The following is a 21,379-nucleotide window of genomic DNA, read 5'->3' on the forward strand; positions in this document are numbered from 1 at the left end:
GCATCAGTTTAAACAATTTGTCCTACTGTTCACCTTATTAAATATGAATCCCGATTAAACTGTACAACATATGAGGGGTTATTTTGCAAAAACAGATCCCAGTTTGCATTTATTGTCCTAAATCATATAATTTTTTTGTATGCACTCCAGGGAACTCTTCATATATAATAAACTCTGCAAAAAAAAGAAACGTCCCCTTTTCAGGACCCTGTCTTAATTAATTCTTAAAATCCAAATAACTTCACAGATCTTCATTGTAAAGGGTTTAAACACTATTTCCCATGCTTGTTCAATGAACCATAAACAATTAATGAACATGCACCTGTGGAACGGTCGTTAAGACACTAACAGCTTACTGACAGTTATGAAAACTTAGGAGACTAAAGAGGCCTTTCTACTGACTCTGAAAAACACCAAAAGAAAGATGCCCAGGGTCTCTGCTCATCAGCATGAACGTGCCTTAGGCATGCTGCAAGGAGGCATGAGGACTGCAGATGTGGCCAGGAAAATAAATTGCAAAATTGCTATGTCCGTACTGTGAGAAGCCTAAGACAGCGCTACAGGGAGACAGGACGGACGTGATGTAGTGATGGCAGACCACGTGTAACAACACCTGCACAGGATCGGTACATCCGAACATCACACCTGCGGGACAGATGGCAACAACTACCCGAGTTACACCAGAAACGCACAATCCCTCCATAAGTGCTCAGACTGTCCGCAATAGTCTTAGAGTGACTGGACTGAGGGCTTGTAGGCCTGTTGTAAGGCAGGTCCTCACCAGACATCACAACAACAGCGTTGCCTATGGGCACAAAGCCACCGTTGCGGACCAGACAGGACTGACAAAAAGTGCTCTTCACTGAGGAGTTGCAGTTTTGTCTAACGAGGGGTGATGGTCAGATTCGCGTTTATCGTAGAAGGAATGAAAGTTACACCGAGGCCTGTACTCTGGAGCGGGATCCATTTGGAGGAGGAGGGTCCGGCATGGTCTGGGGTGGTGTGTTACAGCATCATCATACTGAGCTTGTTGTCATTGCAGGCAATCTCAACGCTGTGCGTTACAGGGAAGACCTCCTCCCTCATGTGATACCCTTCCTGCAGGCTCATCCTGACATGACCCTCCAGCATGACAATGCCATCAGCCATACTGCTCGTTCTGTGCATGATTTCCTGCAAGACAGAGCTAAATCCCATTGAGCATGTCTGGAACAGGTTGGATTGGAGGGTGAGGGATAGGGCCATTCCCTCCAGAAATGCCTGTGAACTTGCAGGTGCCTTGGTGGAAGAGTGGGGTAACATTTCACAGCAAGAACTGGCACGTCTGGTGCAGTCAATGAAGAGGACATGCACTGCAGTACTTAATGCAGCTGGTGGCCACACCTGACTTACTTTTGACCATCCCTTTGTTCAGGGACACATTCAATTTCTGTTACTCACATATGTCTGTGGAACTTGTTCAGTTTATGTCTCAGTTGTTGAATCTTATGTTCATACTAATATTTACATGTTAAGTTTGCTGAAAATAAACTCAGTTGACAGTGAGAGGATATTTTTTTTGCTGAGTTTGTGAGGTAATATTTTGATTTATTTTACACAATGGAATCCATTTCAAAGTGTTTCTCGAGTTTCATCCTTCTGCCATCGGAGTTTAAGTTTCTCATTTCTCCAGTTTATGTGCATTCGTATGGGTCAAAGTGTCCGTGGAGGACCACACATTCTCCTGTCAAGTTTGTTTTTTATAAATCTCAAAGTTAGCTTAGAAAGTGGTGTACGCCTTTCTTTTGTGCCTACACAATATTTATAAATTAGACCCCAGGTCATCTGATGCAGCACTCCATCACTCTCCTTCTTGGTCTGGAGGTGTGTTGGGTCATTGTCATGTTGAAAAACATAACAGTCCCACTAAGCACAAACCAGATGGGATGGAATATCACTGCAGAATGCTGTGGTAGGCATGCTGGTTAAGTGGGACTTGAATTCTAAATAAAATCACTGACAGCGCCACCAGGAAAGCACCCCCACACCATCACCTCCATGCTTCACGGTGAGAACCACACATGCAGAGATCATCCGTTCACCTACTCGGCGTCTCACAGACATGGCGGTTGGAACCAATTTTTTTTCTCCCACCAGTCTAATGTCCATTGCTCATGTTTCTTGGCGCAAGCAACTCTTCTTCTTATTGGTGTCCTTCAGTAGCGGTTTCTTTGCGCAATTCAAAAAAAAAAAGTTTTATTAGTCACAGGCGCCGAATACAACAGTGAAATGCTTACTTATGAACCCCTAACCAACAGTGCAGTTGAAAAAAAATTACAGATAAGAGATAACAAGCAATTAAAGAGCAGCAGTAAAAAAGAATATACACGGGGGGGTGCCGGTACAGAGTCAATGTGCATGTAGGTAGAGTTATTAAAGTGACTATGCATAGATGACAACAGAGCGGGGCAGTGTGTGTGGGGGTGGGGGGGGGGGGCAATGCAAATAGTCTGGGTAGCCATTTGACTAGTTGTTCAGAAGTCTTATGGCTTGGGGGTAGAAGCTGTTTAGAAGCCTCTTGGACCTAGATCTGGCGCAACGTTACTGCTTGCCGTGCGGTAGCAGAGAGAACAGTCTATGACTAGGGTGGCTGGAGTCTGACAATTTTAGGGCCTCCTGACACCACCTGCTGTAGAGGTCCTAGATGGCAGGAAGCTTGGCCGCAGTGATTTACTGGGCCGTTCGCACTACCCTCTGTAGTGCCTTGCGGACGGAGGCTGAGCAGTTGCCATACCAGGCAGTGATGCAGCCAGTCAGGATGCTCTCGATGGTGCAGCTGTAGAACCTTTTGAGGATCTGAGGACCCATGACAAATCTTTTCAGTCTCCTGAGGGGGAATAGGTTTTGTTGTGCCCTCTTCACAACTGTCTTGGTGTGTTTGGACCATGTTAGATTGTTGGTGATGTGGACACCAAGGAACTTGAAGCTCTCAACCTGCTCCACTGCAGCCCAGTCATTGAGAATGGGGGCATGCTCTGTCCTCTTTTTCCTGTAGTCCACAATCATCTCCTTTGTCTTGATCACGTTGAGGGAGAGGTTATTGTCCTGGCACCACACAGCCAGGTCTCTGACCTCCTCACTATAGGCTGTCTCATTGTTGTCGGTGATCAGGCCAACCACTGTTGTATCATAGTCAAATTTAATGGTGTTGGAGTCGTGCCTGGCCGTGCAGTCATGAGTGAACAGTGAGTACAGGAGGCGGCTGAACACGCACCGCTGACAGCCCATGAGTTGAGGATCAGCGTGGCGGATGTGTTGTTACATACCCTTACCACTTGGGGGCGGCCTGTCAGGAAGTCCAGGATCCAGTTGCAGAGGGAGGTGTTTAGTCCCAGGGTCCTTAGCGTATTGATGAGTTTTGAGGGAACTATGGTGTGGAACACTGAGCTGTAGTCAATGAATAGCATTCTCACATAGGTGTTCCTTTTGTTCAGGTGAGAAAGGGAAGTGTGGAGTGCAATAGAGATTGCATCATCTGTGGATCTGTTGGGGCGGTACGCAAATTAGAGTGGGTCTAGGGTTTCTGGGATAATGGTGTTGATGTGAGCCATGACCAGCCTTTCAAAGCACTTCATGGCTACAGACATGAGTGCTACGGGTTGGTAGTCATTTAGACAGGTTACTTTCGTGTTCTTGGGCACAGGCACTACATTGGTCTGCTTAAAACATGTTGGTATTACAGACTCGGACAGGTTGAAAACATCAGTGAAGACACTTGCTAGTTGGCCAGCGCATGCTCGCAGTACACGTCCTGGTAATCCATCTGGCCCTGTGGCCTTGTGAATGTTGACCTGTTTAAAGGTCTTACATCGGCCGCGGAGAGAGTGATCACAGTCTTCCGGTACAGCTGGTGCTCTCATGCATGTTTCAGTGTTATTTTCCTCCTCGTTGCTTATTTAAGCTGTTCTTGCCATAATACGGACTTGGTCTTTTACCAAACAGGGCTATATTCTGTATACCACCCATACCTTGTCACAACACAACTGATATGCTCAAACGCAATAAGGAAAGAAATTCCACAAATTAACAAGGCACACCTGCTAATTGAAATGCATTCCTGGTGACTACCTCATTAAGCTGCTTCAGAGAATGCAAAGCTGTCATCAAGGCAAAGTGTGCCTACTTCAAAGAATCTCAAATATAAAATAAATTTTGATTTGTTTAACACTTTTAGTTATTGCATGACTCAATGTGTGCCATTTCATAGACAAATGTAAAATAGTAAAAAAAATAATAATAATTAAAACCTTGAATGAGTAGGTGTCCAAACTTTTGACTGGTACTGTTTATATTAGAATGGTCCACCACCCAAAGGACATCCTGCCAACATGTCAACAGTGGGAAGCATGGGTCAGCATCCCTGTAGAATGCTTTCGACAGCTTTTAGAGCCCATGCTGGACTAATTGAGACTGTTGAGGGCAAAAGGGTTGGGGAGGTGCAACACACTATTGGGAAGGTGTTCTTAATGTTTTGTACACAGTGTATAACTACTAATATAACTACTTGATCATTCTCAACTCACCTGATCCTCAGCTTTCACTAATAAATCATAGGTCGCCAGGCCTGAATCCCTGTCGATATCCTGTGAGATGCAAAGCTCTCCAGAGTCTGGGTTGATTTGGAAGAGAGGGTGCGTGTCCTGTTTATCAAAGCCGTCAGAGATGGAGTAGCGTACCGTACCGAAATCCCTGCCATCCACATCAGTGGCCACAACCTGCAGAGGGTAAGGAAACATGCTCCATCACATGGGTTGTAAGTCAAAGTTCTAAACACAGGTTGATATAGGTCTTTGTAGTTGGAATATTTTTAAATATCCATAGGAATGTAACCAATTCTAGCAATTCAGCTTGTGGTCGCAAACTAAAGGGAGTGGGGCGTGACTCACACCACAATTTAAAAATTATTTTTTTACTTCACATGTGTTTGTTGGCCAGGTAAGGCCCTTTAGTTTCTCATAAATGTTGTTTTCCCCATACAGGACCACCAAGGAAGAATTCAGGGCCCAGTATTTTAGCTGCTGACCCATAAGCTCCTATGTGGCCTATGACCTTTATGATGGGGCTTAATCTTGACGCCATGTGTTGGTTGACAAGAGATACCAGGTTGCCCATCTGGGCTGCTTCCTTTATCTCATTAAGACATTAGCTATGGGGGAGGGTTTGTGGCAAGGGGCACAGGAAACACATGACAAAACAATTGGATAATGACCCTAAGGATCATGACCACTAAGGATTACCTAAGCCGAGTCTGAGTGTACGTTAGCGGAAACGTGACGGGATTGAACATGTGGTTGTAACCGAAATCGTATTTACGCCGGTATAGCTCTTCAGGAGAACCTCGACTTGGCTCTGACGGAGGAATTACAGTAATCTGTGGCCATACAAGAGGTGTGCGTAATACGCTTTCTATGGTTTTGGCAAATGTAGTAAGTTGCTTAGGTAGAGGATGAGGGCACCTTTTCCAGGAGCTCTACCTGCAAATCGCTTTGAAGTTTGGGTTTAGCGCTAAAGCCAGGGAGTTGGATGGAATGGTGCCAAAACCCTAATCACAACATGTTTTGTCAGGTCACATTATGGAGGTCAGAGGACGGCATCACATCAAGTTAGCATCCCATAAACTAACTTCTACCTGAAAGGGGAAGACACCGCAACACTTTCTACTGTCCTTTATGTGGGGGGGAAAGCATCATTCAGGAATAGTACAAAAGAGTTTTAGCAACTTATGTTATACATTTAATTTTTAATGATGACTGTGTTACTACCTCGGACAAAGTCTGACAATATCACCTGGGGCTTTAACAATGACGTGTCTACTTGGCAGGTCTGCCAGGTCTGCCTTTACAAGTATGCACATCTCATGAGCTGGACATTAGATTGTTAATGATATAACCCAGGCGTAAGGCAGGGGTGTTTGGTGCACATTGACCTATTCATCTTAGAGGTTATTGTATCATCTCTGTGGATATGGTGCCATCTATTATAACCGACACACACACACAGGGTTGACAAATATCACATTTCTGAATGAGGGCATTTAAAAAATGTTGTAGGTACGTAAGTTTCTTCTCCCATAACTGGTGATACTAGGCACAGTGAGCTGGTTGGAGACAGTGAGACAAGACTATAAATAGCCATCCTTATCCCAGGGAAAAGTATGACCTGGATCAAAGCAAAGACCATGTGAGACATCACTCACTTGTAAAGGACTTGCACAATGTCTGCAGCAAATATCTACCAGCCAAGATCTAGTGTGAATCCACATACAGGCCGTAAAATAACAAGTGGAGCCAAGAAGCTAGATAAAGACCGCCTTTGAACCTGGGGATTCTTTGATGGGAGTTTATGACCGTTTGTCTTACACATACACCCAACGCAAAACATGGGAGATTGCAGGTACGTTTCGGAACGTATATGACAGATTCATCTCACCGTCCCCATTTGATGGTGCCCTTCCCTTCCCACCATAAAAGTGATATCATGCCGGGCTTTATTGACTGTGAGATGAGGTGTTAGATACAGGTCAAGGTCTGCAACAGTTTTTAGTTGTTGCTTACTCATATGCATGCAAATGTAATGACCCCTTGCTGTGTGTGTACACAGAGGGAACACTGGCACGAGAACTACCCCATTGTTTGACATACCAGCTAACACTATACGCACAACAATGCAATCACATTGAAAAGCCCAAGCAGGGGTTCTGCCTCATGTCGTGTGACATTGCATGGCTCTTTTCTTTGACCGTGTCCAGCTGTATTACAGTTGGGACACTGTATACATAGAATCGAGGGGAATGAGGGGGAAATACTACAAGCATTTCCTAATACTGGTTCTAGGGACTTTTTTGTTGATGTAATGTATATAAGCTATAAAGTTGTTCATTTACTGGTGAGTATAGTCGTGTATCAGACAGTGCTATCATAAATGAAAAACAATGTGGAAGTGGAAATATACAGTGCATATTCAGACCCCTTGACCTGTTCCACATTTTGTTAGGTTACAGGCTTATTCTAAAAATGTATTACATTGTTTCCCCTCCCCTTAATTCACACACACAACCCCATAATCACAAAGCAAAAACAGGTTTAGAAAGGTTTGCTAATTTATTAAAACATAACCTGAAATATTACATTTACATGAGTATTCAGACTCTTTACTCAGTACTTTGTTGAAGCACCTTTGGCAACGATGGCTCGAGTCTTGTTGGGTATGACACTACAAGCTTAGCAAACCAGTATTTGGGGAGTTTCTCCCATTCTTCTCTGCAGATCCTCTCAAGCTCTGTCAGGTTGGATGGGGAGCGTTGTTGCACAGCTATTTTCAGGTCTCTCCAGAGACATTAGATTGGGTTCAATTCCGGGCTCTGGCTGGGCCACTCAAGGACATTCAGAGACCAATCCAAAAGCCACTTGTGTTGTCTTGGCTGGGTGTTGTCTTGGCGGGTGCTTAAGGTCGTTGTCCTGTTGGAAGGTGAACCGTCGCCCCAGTCTGAGGTCCTTCATCAAGGATCTCTCTGTACTTTGCTCCGTTCATCTTTGCCTCGATCCTGACTAGTTTCCCTAGTCTCTGCCACTGAAAAAGATCCCAACAGCATGATTCTACTACCACGCTTCACCGTAAGAATGGTGCCAGGTTTCCAACAGACGTGATATGTTATTATGGGGTATTGGGGTATTGTGTGTAGATTGCTGAGGATTTTATTTTATACATTTTAGAATAAGGCTGTAACAAAAAATGGGTCTGAATACTTTCTGGCACTCTGTGTGTATGTATGTATGTATGTACAGTGCCTTGCGAAAGTATTCGGCCCCCTTGAACTTTGCGACCTTTTGCCACATTTCAGGCTTCAAACATAAAGATATAAAACTGTATTTTTTTGTGAATAATCAACAACAAGTGGGACACAATCATGAAGTGGAACGACATTTATTGGATATTTCAAACTCTTTTAATAAATCAAAAACTGAAAAATTGGGCGTGCAAAATTATTCAGCCCCTTTACTTTCAGTGCAGCAAACTCTCTCCAGAAGTTCAGTGAGGATCTCTGAATGATCCAATGTTGACCTAAATGACTAATGATGATAAATACAATCCACCTGTGTGTAATCAAGTCTCCGTATAAATGCACCTGCACTGTGATAGTCTCAGAGGTCCGTTAAAAGCGCAGAGAGCATCATGAAGAACAAGAAACACACCAGGCAGGTCCGAGATACTGTTGTGAAGAAGTTTAAAGCCGGATTTGGATACAAAAAGATTTCTCAAGCTTTAAACATCCCAAGGAGCACTGTGCAAGCGATAATATTGAAATGGAAGGAGTATCAGACCACTGCAAATCTACCAAGACCTGGCCGTCCCTCTAAACTTTCAGCTGATACAAGGAGAAGACTGATCAGAGATGCAGCCAAGAGGCCCATGATCACTCTGGATGAACTGCAGAGATCTACAGCTGAGATGGGAGACTCTGTCCATAGGACAACAATCAGTCGTATATTGCACAAATCTGGCCTTTATGGAAGAGTGGCAAGAAGAAAGCCATTTCTTAAAGATATCCATAAAAAGTGTTGTTTAAAGTTTGCCACAAGCCACCTGGGAGACACACCAAACATGTGGAAGAATGTGCTCTGGTCAGATGAAACCAAAATTGAACTTTTTGGCAACAATGCAAAACGTTATGTTTGGCGTAAAAGCAACACAGCTGAACACACCATCCCCACTGTCAAACATGGTGGTGGCAGCATCATGGTTTGGGCCTGCTTTTCTTCAGCAGGGACAGGGAAGATGGTTAAAATTGATGGGAAGATGGGATGGAGCCAAATACAGGACCATTCTGGAAGAAAACCTGATGGAGTCTGCAAAAGACCTGAGACTGGGACGGAGATTTGTCTTCCAACAAGACAATGATCCAAAACATAAAGCAAAATCTACAATGGAATGGTTCAAAAATAAACATATCCAGGTGTTAGAATGGCCAAGTCAAAGTCCAGACATGAATCCAATCGAGAATCTGTGGAAAGAACTGAAAACTGCTGTTCACAAATGTTCTCCATCCAACCTCACTGAGCTCGAGCTGTTTTGCAAGGAGGAATGGGAAAAAATTTCAGTCTCTCGATGTGCAAAACTGATAGACATACCCCAAGCGACTTACAGCTGTAATCGCAGCAAAAGGTGGCGCCACAAAGTATTAACTTAAGGGGGCTGAATAATTTTGCACGCCCAATTTTTCAGTTTCTGATTTGTTAAAAAAGTTTGAAATATCCAATAAATGTCGTTCCACTTCATGATTGTGTCCCACTTGTTGTTGATTCTTCACAAAAAAATACAGTTTTATATCTTTATGTTTGAAGCCTGAAATGTGGCAAAAGGTCGCAAAATTCAAGGGGGCCGAATACTTTCGCAAGGCACTGTATGTATGTATGTATATGAGCATAGGGCACCTTGAATCAGGAAAAACGGACTCCTTACTCATTTTCATAATACCCCTGTTCCACTGCCATTTCTTTCCCAATTTGTGTTTTTCTACTTATTGTGCACGGTCTTCCCCTCTGATAGCAATTAGTCTTCCGCAATTACGTTTCAGAAGTTAATTTGTTAACAGATTGTCCTACTCAGAAGAATTCTAATGAGGGACGGCAGAAAATGGGCTCAGGATCAGCATGCCCAGTAGTGGCCCTTTTATAACAGCTGTCTTACTGTTCAACCTATGAACACAATTTGAGTGTTAATGTCTATTTCTTCAACCCCATTCCTCAGCATAGCAAGTGCTGTGTGGCTGGAAAAAAATTAAGGACGGTGCTTTTAATAGCATCCCAATATTGCTGAAACTGAATTTTGTTGTCCTTGTTTCTTCCACCATTCAAACCTGCCCATTGGCAACTACACAGACAGACTTTGTGATTAATGGTTCATTGTCATGGCCCTTGACTTGTGCCAAGCTAAGGAGGTGGTACCAAGCATCAGATCTGTCATATCACATAAACACTGGGCTGGACTGGGTCAGTGTGTTGGATCCAGCCTGGACAACACTGGTGGCTTTGTGAACACAGAGAAAGCATGCCACTGTCCCAAGAGTGAGAGAGAGAGCGAGAGAGAGAGCGAGAGCGAGAGCGAGCGCTCGTACCCGCAAGAGTTGATGATTAATTTGTCCACAATCTTGTCATTTGGGCTGATAGGCCTCACCTTTTAAAATAAAGGGCCATATTATTTAAACAATAATTTCATAGAAACATACGTGGGAATTTTAAAAAACAAATGTTATACTGCTGTGCATAGGGTAATCCCATGGTAACAGTGACACCGAGAATTTTACAAAAACACATACTTGAACAGCGCAGATGTAAAGCTTTGTAACAGAGTTTTCCAAAAACTCTTAAAATGTCTGCAGAAAGAATTGTGTCCCCGTTGTGATTTGACAACTTGCTTTTATTATTGAACAACAAGTCGAGTGCATTAACATCTGATAACAGAATGATGGTAACTGACATCAGTTATTTAAAATGGTACCCAAGAGGATGGCTGACGTGTTACATGCCCATAATCAATTGTGCTATTTTGTTCATTTTTTTGCATTGTTTGTAACTTATATTGTACATAATGTTGCTGCTACAGTCTCTTATGACCGAAAATAACTACTGGACATCAGAACTGGGATTACTCACCACGGATTGGAAGAAGCTTTTTCCTTTAACGAGTCTGACGAGAAAGATATACTGCTCTACCGGGAAAAGGCCCAGATCCACGACATTTGCGTGAAGAAAAGACGGAGGAAAAGAGATCAGGCTGCCTTTTGAGAATCCGTAGGCGAGCAAGTAAACTCCCATTGCCACCAATTCTACTTGCTAACATGCAATCATTGGAAAATAAAATGGATGACCTACGATTATCCTACCAACGGGACATTAAGAACTGTAATATCCTGTGTTTTACCCATTCGAGGCTGAACGACGACATGAAGAATATAGAGCTGGAGGGATTTTCAATGCTACGGCAGAACAGAGAAGCTACGTCTGGTACGACGAGGGGTGGGGATGTGTGTCTGTCAATAACAGCTGGTGCACGATGTCTAATATTAAAGAAGTCGAGGTATTGCTCGCCTAAGGATAAGCTGTATACCACACTATATTATTCGTAGCCGATTATTTACCACCACAGACCGATGCTGGCACTAAGAGCGCACTCAACCAACTCTACAAGGCCATAAGCAAACAAGAATATGCTCACCCAGAAGCAGCGCCCCTAGTGGCCAAGGACTTTAAACGCAGGCAAACAAATCAGTTTTACCACATTTTTACCAGCATGTCACGTGCAACCAGAGGGGGGGGGGGGGGGGGGGGAGAAGGAAAAAAAAAAAAAACTCTAGACCACCTTTACCCCACACAACAGAGATGCATACAAAGCTCTCCTCCACCCTCCATTTGGCAAATCCGACCATAATTCTATCCTCCTGATTTCAAACAAAAACTAAAACAGAAAGTACCAGTGACTAGCTCAATACGGACGTGGTCAAATGGCACGGATGCTACAGGACTGTTTTGCTAGCACAGACTGGAATATGTTCCAGGATTCATCCAATGGCATTGAGGAGTATACCACCTCAGTCATCGGCTTCATCAATAAGTGCATCGACAACGTCATCCCCACAGTGAGCATACGTACATAACCCAACTAGATGCCATGAATTGCAGGCAACAGCCACATAGAGCTAAAGGCTATAGCTGCCGCTTTCAAGGAGCGGGACACTAATCCGGACGCCTATGAGAAACCCTGCTATGCACTCAGACGAATAATCAAACAAGCAAAGCATCAATACAGGATTAAGATTGAATCCTACTACACCGGCTCTGATGCTCGTCAGATGAAGAGGGGCTTGAAAACTATTACGGACTACAAAGGGAAACCCAGACGCGAGCTGCTCAGTGACGTGAGCCTACTAGACGAGCTAAATGCCTTTAATGCTCACTTCGAGGCAAGCAACACTGAAGCACCAGCTGTTCTGGATGACTGTGTGATAACGCTCTTGGTAGCAAGACCTTTAAACAGGTAAACATTCGCAAAGCCGCTGGGCCAGATGGATTACTAGGACGTGTACTCAAAGCATGTGGACAAACTGGCAAGTGTCTTCACTGACATTTTCAACCTCTCCCTGACTGAGTCTGTAATACCAACATGTTTCAAGCAGACCACCATAGTCCCTGTGCCCAAGGAAGCGAAGGTAACCTGCCTAAATGATTACCACACCGTAGCGCACAAGTCGGTAGCCATGAAGAGCTTTGAAAGGCTGATCATGGCTCACAACAGCATCCTCCCGGATACCCTAGACCCACTTCAATTCGCATACCGCCCCAACAGAGCCATAGATGACGCAAACTCAATCGCATTCCACACTGCCCTTTCCCACCTGAACAAAAGAAACACGTGAGAGAATGCTGTTCATTGACTACACCAGTGCCCACAAAGCTCACCACTAAGCTAAGAACCCTGGGACTAAACACCTCCCTCTGCAACTGGATCCTAGACTTCCTGATGGGCCACCCCCAGGTGGTAAGGGTTGACAACAACACGTCTGCCACGCTGAGCCTCAACACTGAGACCCCTCAGGGGTGTGTACTTAGTCCCCTCCTCTACTCCCTGTTCACCCACGACTGTGTGGCATAACACGACTCCAACACCATCATTAAGTTTGCTGACGACGCAACAGTGTCGGCCTGATCACAGACAACGATGAGACAGCCTATAGGGAGGAAGTCAGAACTGGCAGTGTGGTGCCAGGACAACAACCTCTCCCTCAATGTGAGCAAAACAAAGGAGCTGATCGTGGACTATTGGAAAAGGCGGGCCGAACAGGCCCCCATTAACATCAACTGGGCTGTAGTGGAGCTGGTTGAGAGCTTTAAGTTTATTGGTGCCCCCATCACCAACTATCATGGTCCAAACACATCAAGACTGAAGAGGGCACGACAAAAGCTTTTCCCCCTCAGGAGACTGAAAAGATTTGGCATGGGTCCCCAGATCCTCAAAAAGCGGAACCCCAAATCTAGGACCAAAAGGCACCTCAACTTCCCTTGACCCCCCCCTCCAATCGTTTTGTACACTGCTGCTACTCGTTTATCTATGCATAGTCACTTCACCCCTACCTATATGTACAAATTACCTCTAACCTGTACATCTGCACACTGACTCCCTGTATAAAGCCTCATTGTGTTACTTGAATTATTTTTTTACTTTATTTGGTAAATATTTTCTTAACTCTTCTTTAACTGCACAGTTAGTTAAGGGCTTGTAAGTAAGCATTTAACGGTAAGGTCTACACTTGTATTCGGCGCATGTGACAAATTAAGTTTGATTTGATCATGGGTGCCTGATCTGTACTATATAGAAATGCATAAATAAGGATATCTGATCTATTTACAGGGCTGTGGCGGTCATGACATTTCCTCAGCCGGTTATTGTCATGCAAAAGTCGGTTCGGGTCTCATGGTAATTTACCATTAATTAACATAAAGACTTCGTAACGACAGGCCTCCACGCATACAACCTGCATACAAGCGGCTGATGGCACGTCTACATTTAAAAAGTCTAAATCAATTTAATATATCAAATCACAATAAATCCATGATTTATTTTAGTCAGGTCTAAAGAAACATGGCCTTACTGAAAAGCTCAGTGATTTGCAACGTGGCACCATCATAGGATGCCACCTTTCCTACAATTCAGTTTGTCAAATTTCCTTTGGGATGAATTGGAATGCCGACTGCGAGCCAGGCCTAATCACCCAACATCAGTGCCCGACCTCACTAATTCTTGTGGTTGAATGGAAGCAAGTGCCTTCAGCAACATTCCAACATCTAGTGGAAAGAATGGAGGCTGTAATAGCAGCGGGGGGAGGGGGGGGGGGGGGGGGGGGTGTTAAACTATAGTTTTGGCAAGACAGTTAGGACATCTAATTCCATATAATTATGTCATGGCTTTAGAAGCTTCTGATTGACTCAAATCATGTCAATTAGCCTATTGGAGGTGTACCTGTGTATGTATTTCAAGGCCTACCTTCAAACTCAGTGCCTCTTTGCTTGACATCAGAAAAAAACTGTAGACCTGGTTTATCTTTGGGAGCAAATTCCAAACACCTGAAGGTACCACGTTCATCTGTACAAACAATAGTACGCAAGTATAAACACCATGGGACCACGCAGCCGTGGGACCACACAGCAAAAAGTGCAAATCAATCCCAAAACAACAGCAAAGGACCTTGTGAAGATGGGTACAAAAGTATATATTTCCACAGTAAAACGAGTCCTATATCGACATAACCTGAAAGACCACTCAGCAAGGAAGAATCCACTGCTCCAAAACCGTCATAAAAAGCCAGACTACAGTTTGCAATGCACATGGTGACAAAGATTGCACTTTTTGGAGAAATGTCCTCTGGTCTGATGAAACAAAAATAGAACTGTTTGGCCATAATGTGTTTGCAAGCCGAAGAACACCATCCCAACCGTGAAGCACAGGGGTGGCAGCATCATGTTGTGGGGGTGCTTTGCTGCAGGAGGGCCTTGTGCACTTCACAAAATAGATGGCATCATGAAGCAGGAAAATTATGTGGATATATTGAAGCAACATCAAGACATTAGTCAGCAAGTTAAAGCTTGGTTGCAAATGGGTTTTGTAACAGAATGACAATACACTAGGCAAATAATTTCTGCAAAATTAGATATAAAATGTTGATGTTGGTTGGCAAGGGCCTTAACATTGTGTTTTGATGCATTTCAAATACCTTAAAGCTTTTGATTTAATTTGACAACAAATTTGATGTGCTCCTATGAACTTGACGTTGGTGCTCATGGGTCCTTTTACATGGAAATTGCCCAGAATATTTTTTTCACATTCATTTATGCAACACACAAACTAAACTAGCCAACATACCTGTAAAAAGCAGTTCCCAATCTGGGTGTGTTCCGGGACAGACACATTATATAGCTGCTGCTGGAACACAGGCTCGTTGTCATTGACGTCCTCAACCATAACGGTGATGGTGGCTGTGGAGGACATGGCTGGTGACCCCCCGTCGACCGCAACCATCAGGAACCGCACCTCTGTCTCCCTCTCACGGTCCAACCTGGCTGCTGTGGTAATGAGGCCTGATTCTGGGTCGACGTTGACCAGGTGGTCTTGGTCTGACTGTAGGATGGAGTAGAGGATGGCTGCGTTGACCCCGTCGTCTGAGTCTCTGGCCTGCACACTCAGTAGGGAACTACCCTGGGGTACATCTTCAGATACAGACACAGTGTAGATGTCCTGGTCAAAAACCGGCCGCCAATCGTTGGTGTCGGTGACCCTCACCACCAATGTGCTTTCACTCTTCAATGGTGGGCTACCGAAGTCAGAGGCAACCACTTTTAACTCGTACAGCCCCTCTTTCTCCCTGTCCAGCTCGCCGTCCACGCACAAGGCGTACAGGAAGTCATCAGTCTGTTTCAGGGTGAACTTCCCGTCGCCACCTTCGAGGGTGACCCTGAGCCTCCCGACCTCTCCCAGGTCGGGGTCAGAGACTGATATCCTCGCAACGTATTCCCCCATACCTGCCCCTTCCGACACCTCGGCTTCCCCAGTCTCACTCAGAAACAATACGTTGATAATGGGGCTGTTGTCATTGATGTCTAGTACCCTCAAGGCTACAAAGGTGCTGCTATACTCCGGCTGGGCACCATTATCCCTCGCCCTGACAATCAACTCATAAAACGGCTGTGTCTCAAAGTCTAAGGGTTTGTTAACATGGATGACACCAGAAGTTCTGTTGATGACAAAGAATTCATTCGGGTCACTCTGGCGTCGGTTGATCTCGTAGGTTACGAGCCCATTGTCTCCGAGGTCCAGATCTGTGGCGTAGACCTGACACACAGGTGACATTACCAGAGCATCCTCCCACACTGAAGCTTGGTATTCAGTCTGATTGAACACAGGTGGGTTGTCATTTTCATCCGAGACGTGGATATAAACCTTAAGTAGCCCAGTTTTAGGCGGGATACCCCCATCAAATGCCTCAATGGTCAGGGAATAAAAATCTCTTGTTTCTCTGTCCAATTTGTCAGTGAGGATGAGGTCCAGGTTGAATAGATTTCCAACCCCCTCACGATATTTCACCTTAAAAATATTTCCCATCTCACTTTCAGTGATGCGGTAACCCCGAGTTCCAAACTCACCCTCATCCTGGTCTTTAGCCCCCTCAAATTCAAAGCGAGTTCCTGGAGGACTTAATTCTGACACATTCAACTCCACCTTTTCAGTGGAGAATACAGGAGAATGGTCATTAACATCTTTAACCACTATTTTTACCTTAATCACATCACCTGTGAGAGTGGCTGCCACAAATTCATACTGGTCTCTGATCTCCCTGTCCAGCACCACAGCTGTTGAAATTATTCCAGTGTCTGCATCTATTTCCAAGTCTTTAAAAACATAAGAATCTCTACTTTCAGATATAAAAAATCCACTGCTTGGAGTCTGTAACCCCGCTCTTATATCCCCAACAATAGTCCTCGCAGGTAGTCCCTCTTCAATTGAGAGACTGAGGTTGTACACCTGTTGAGCAAATGAGCGCTCCCACAAAAGACACACAGCAAATAGTTGAAATAAAGTCACCGCATTTCGACGGCTAATTCTTGCCCTCGACATTTTATATTCCGAAGTTTAATTCACATATTTCCGTGTAAAATGACTCTCAAACACGGCGAGTCTTGAAGATAACGTTACTCACGTTTCAGACAGACACTCGAAATGAGGACAGGTAACAACACATCCTTGCGCTCGGTTAGAGGATAGTTCACTCTTCAACATGTAAAACATGGTTACACAGTTTATTTAACGTAATATGATTAGGTCCCTCGAAATATTTATAATATTGGAAAAATAGTAATGCCCCGAAATCCGTCGGGTAAGAATACACACTGAAACCGCGCTGGTACTACCGGCAACCCAACTAGAGCGCGCAGCACGCACCTTCAATGACGCGAGTGTCCGTGGCCTTGACTGCCTGTCAGCTCTAATTAGGTCACGCGAGGTACAGTATTTAACCTTTAAACATCCAGATGGAATGTTAAATTCATCAGCACATATGTTAGTTGTTGCTATTCAGATAAAATATGTTGAATAAATTGTGTTTAGATGAAGTTAAAGAAAATGTCAAAGTCCCCAGAAAATCTAATGCAAGTAATATTAATGCACAAAAGATGGTACTGTAATTAGTCACATCATTTGAAGTGTATTATCTTAAATGTAGGCCTAAACGTATTATTTCTGCTGTTCATAATTGTCTAATCATAATTATTAAGATAATCTGTAATCTACTGTTATAGATGCAATATTCTTAACCTAGCAATATTCTTGTGCCTGATATATCTTCTGTAGAGAACATGTCTACTGATATGTTCTGTCATGGCACTTGGGTTAAAATGCAGATACCTCTCCTTATATGTCTTTCACAGTGCCTGTTAATGTAGCAGCCTATCATTAGTTCATCATTTTCAGTGTTTTGGAGAATGGGCATTGGTTTTGGGCACCCTGTTATGATACTGATGTTTTGTCTGGTTGTGTCTAGATGGAGTACAGCTCCATCTAGATGTCATGTCAGGGATAACAGTTGTTGACAGCTGTAGCGTTTTAGTCAAGCTTATTAACGCTTCGAACACAACGACTGTGTTTTGCGTTTCGATACACCAGAAGTACATTCATTTCCAATGGAACGCTGCATTTGCCTTGCAGCATTGCGTTGCATAGGCAGTTGCAAATCGAACGCACACATATTGCACACATATTCAGTAAAATGTGGGATTACATAAAAACAGTTTGATTGCATAATTTCTTCAAAATTTGTATTAATTTATTTGCCAAGTATATTATTTATTCGATGACATCCACAAATGAATTGTGATAGCCATAGTATAATTTCCATCCAAAATGCAGTTTTGGAGCAAAATGCAATAATAAATAGTCAAGATAGCAGAGTAGGCTCTTTCAACAATGAGACCAACGTTGAGGAAGGTGGTCTTGATCGCGCTGTTGGGCCGGGACCAGTACCGCCGAAAGCGCAGGTCTGTGTGGGTCCAGAGATGGTTAAAGTCCCGAAAGCAGCCAGGGGAGTTCCACCGTCTAATTCAAGAGCTTCGACTGTTTGGACAGGAATTCCGAAGTTACTTTCGTCTGGACCGAAGCCAGTTCGATCACCTGCTCCAGATGGTTGGAGCCAGGATCACCCGGATGGATACCAACTACCGGGAGTCCATCCGCCCAGTTGAACGCCTGGCGATTTGTCTCCGGTAAACTACATTCTAGTACATTTTTAAAGCCTTTGATACCATAATTGATTGATATTTGATACATTGTTTTTATGTGCAACCTAGCTAGCTAAAGGGCTCTAGTTAATAGTCCCTATTTGACATCAGATGTACTTTTACAGAATGTTCATTGGGACTATAACTTTTCCCAAAGTTGGTTTATAATCGATTTTTTTATTATGCAATGTTACCAAATGAAAAGAAAGGTGCCTTCTGCCCTGATGAAGGTAGGCTAGTCTTCTCCAGGACCCATTGTTGTTCAAGACAGTTACAGTCATTCATTACATTCTTATTGGACTCACATACACTCTTAGAGAAAAAGGTTCCAAAAGTGTCCTTCTGCTTTCCCCATAGGATAACCATTTTTGGTTCCAGGTATAATACTTAATACATGGAACCCAATAGGGTTCTACTTGGAACCAACAGGGGTACTACCTGGAACCTAAAAGGGATCTCCTATGGGGACAGCCAGAGAACCCTTTTAAGTAGATATTACCATTCTTTCTAAGAGTAGAGTTGGCCTGGACTACAGTTTATTGATATAGTCATAGACAGAATTGTACTGTTTCAAGGCATTGTTAATGATGGTTGATGAGTATTACAATATAATTAGTAAAGCATAATAAACAGTAATGAGGTAGCTATATGAGTAGATATAATATGTGGGTGGAATTCAAGTTATACACAATATTGATCATTATTTTGAATTATATTTTAGATTCTTGGCAACAGGGGACTCCTACAGGACCATAGGATTCAGCTTCTGAGTTGGATGGTCCACGGTGACAGGCATTGTCCCCTCTGTGGCACAAGCCATTTGGGACTGTCTGGATGGTGAATACATGCCTGTCCCCAAGGAGGAAGACTGGAGGGCCATCGCTGCCGAGTTCCTGGAGAGGTGGAATTTCCCCAACTGTCTTGGCTCCATTGACGGGAAACATGTAGTAATCCAGGCTCCACCGTGCTCAGGTTCGCAATTCTACAACTACAAGGGTACATATTCAGTTGTATTCTTGGCTGATGTCACCAGGGCAGGTGCCAACAACGCCCCCAGACAGGCACTCCAGGTGATGGAGAAGCTGACCACCTACTTCTCATCGCCAGCACGTGAAGTCCCATGGCAGTATGCCGTGGAGTGAAACAGCTCTTTTAAGACCCCCCTACCACAAAGGTTATTTTAAGAACCATCCACCGTTGTCCATAAAGTTGCATTTTTCCCCCAGATTACATTATGTATCATTGTCTCTCTTCATTTGGAAGTTATATTTAAGTGAAATTTGGGAGTAAAGACCACACCTTAACCCCTTCCCTCTCCCATTAACGCCAGTATTATACACACCTACATCAGGTGAGCGGGAGCACTAATTAAGGTTATACGACATATATATATATATATATATATATATATATATATATATATATATATATATATATATATATATATATATATATATATATATGTTTATATAATAATCATAACATTTCACATAGGGCAGATCTGCGGCATAATTTATACTGTATTCAATAAGGAGTTTAATTATTACACAACGCAATACACGTGGTAAATGCAATGAAATTAGGAGCTCCTGTCTATCTGAAATGTTATGGTAAGTTTGCTCCCAGCAGTGCATGTGTCAATATGAGGACAAATGATTGGTGAAGGCAACACAAAGTGTCAACAAGTTGGGTAGTTTTTAATCATGTATGTCTGTATCTACATGGCTGTGAATGCCCAGTGAATACAATAGTGGTGGTATTGATATTATACATACTGTACCTGTTGTACACAGAGTCTTATATGTTCTTTCCTTTTAGACAGTAATCAGGGTATTAACATTTTAATGTGATGTATGCATTCATAGGGCTACATCTGTATCTGTAAGCTTATGACTGCCCACTGCCCAGTAAAATAATTGTGACAGAAAATAATAACAATGGATGTTTCTCAAAATGCATACTACCGTGCTCTGAGCATGCAAATTGGAGCACGGAAGGGATCGGAGTATGAGTCCAAATCGAAGTATGCAAAACGGAGCACGGAGGGCACTTCTTGAATGCGTACTCCGTTTGTACACACCTGTCTATATAAGGTCCCACAGTTGAAAGTGCATGTCAGAGCAAAAACCAAGCCTGAGGTTGAAGGAATTGTCTGTAAAGCTCTGAGACAGGACTGTGTCGAAGGCGCAGATCTCGGGAAGGGTACCAAAAAATGTCTGAAGCATTGAAGGTGGAAACCTTGCACCGTTCCTATGGTGGCAGCATCATGCTGTGGGGATGTTTTCAGCTGCAGGGACTGGGAGACTAGTCAGGAATTAGGCAAAGATAAATGGAGCAAAGTACAGAGAGATCCTTGAAGAAAACCTGCTCCAGAGCGTTCAGAACCTCAGACTGGGATGAAGGTTCGCCGTCCAACAGGGCAACGACCCAAGGCACACAGCCAAGACAACGCATGAGTCCGGACTTGAACCCGATCTAACATCTTGGGAGAGACCTGAAAATAGCTGTGCAGCAACGATCCCCATCCAATCTCTCTCTGGACTCAACTTCGTTCTTCGGTCAGCTAAAACAGAAACTTAAAATAGGGCCTTACGGGCCACTCTTATAGCAATCCAACTGCGTGTTTTGGGCTTTCGTGCCCTTGTGGATTGCGCAGATGATGGTCTTGTCCCGTAGGTGCGCTTGTGTTATTTATTCGAGGTACTCCTCGCTCTTTTGTTTGGCTTTCAACCCAGTGTTTTTGTTACGTGTTTGTTTGGTCTTCGTCCCCGTGCCTTTACACAGCACGCCGTAATTTGGGGTATAATTTTAAAAAACTATTACGCATTCCTGAGCCTGTCTCCCAAATCTCTTCATACCAACGGGACAATGAAGATGTTTCAGCCTCCGAGCAGAAGCTAACGACTCTTCTCCTACAGCTTTTTGTCTTGTTACTTTGTGATCTATTGTCATTCTGTGTTCATCTGATAGTCTGTCTGCGCAAACAGCAGAGATCAGAACGTTGGCGTTGAAACAGTCAACCA

The 21,379-nt window shown here is 43.7% G+C and overlaps 1 protein-coding gene across 1 annotated transcript in view; it reads right to left on the reverse strand.

The window, feature by feature from the left end:
• The window catches only part of dchs2 (dachsous cadherin-related 2), a 53,179-nt gene extending 36,129 nt beyond the window's left edge, over positions 1-17,050 (reverse strand). The window contains exons 1-2 of the mRNA XM_021619110.2: positions 14,953-17,050; positions 4,563-4,754 (exon numbers count right to left, since the gene is read on the reverse strand). Of these exons, the coding sequence (XP_021474785.2) occupies positions 4,563-4,754; positions 14,953-16,701 (1,941 nt within the window). The 5' untranslated portion in view covers positions 16,702-17,050. The remainder of the gene's footprint in view (positions 1-4,562; positions 4,755-14,952) is intronic.
• Between the last annotated feature and the right edge of the window lie 4,329 nt (positions 17,051-21,379).

Source organism: Oncorhynchus mykiss, chromosome 10 (genome assembly GCF_013265735.2).
Source record: "Oncorhynchus mykiss isolate Arlee chromosome 10, USDA_OmykA_1.1, whole genome shotgun sequence".
In the NCBI taxonomy this organism is placed as follows: domain Eukaryota; kingdom Metazoa; phylum Chordata; class Actinopteri; order Salmoniformes; family Salmonidae; genus Oncorhynchus; species Oncorhynchus mykiss.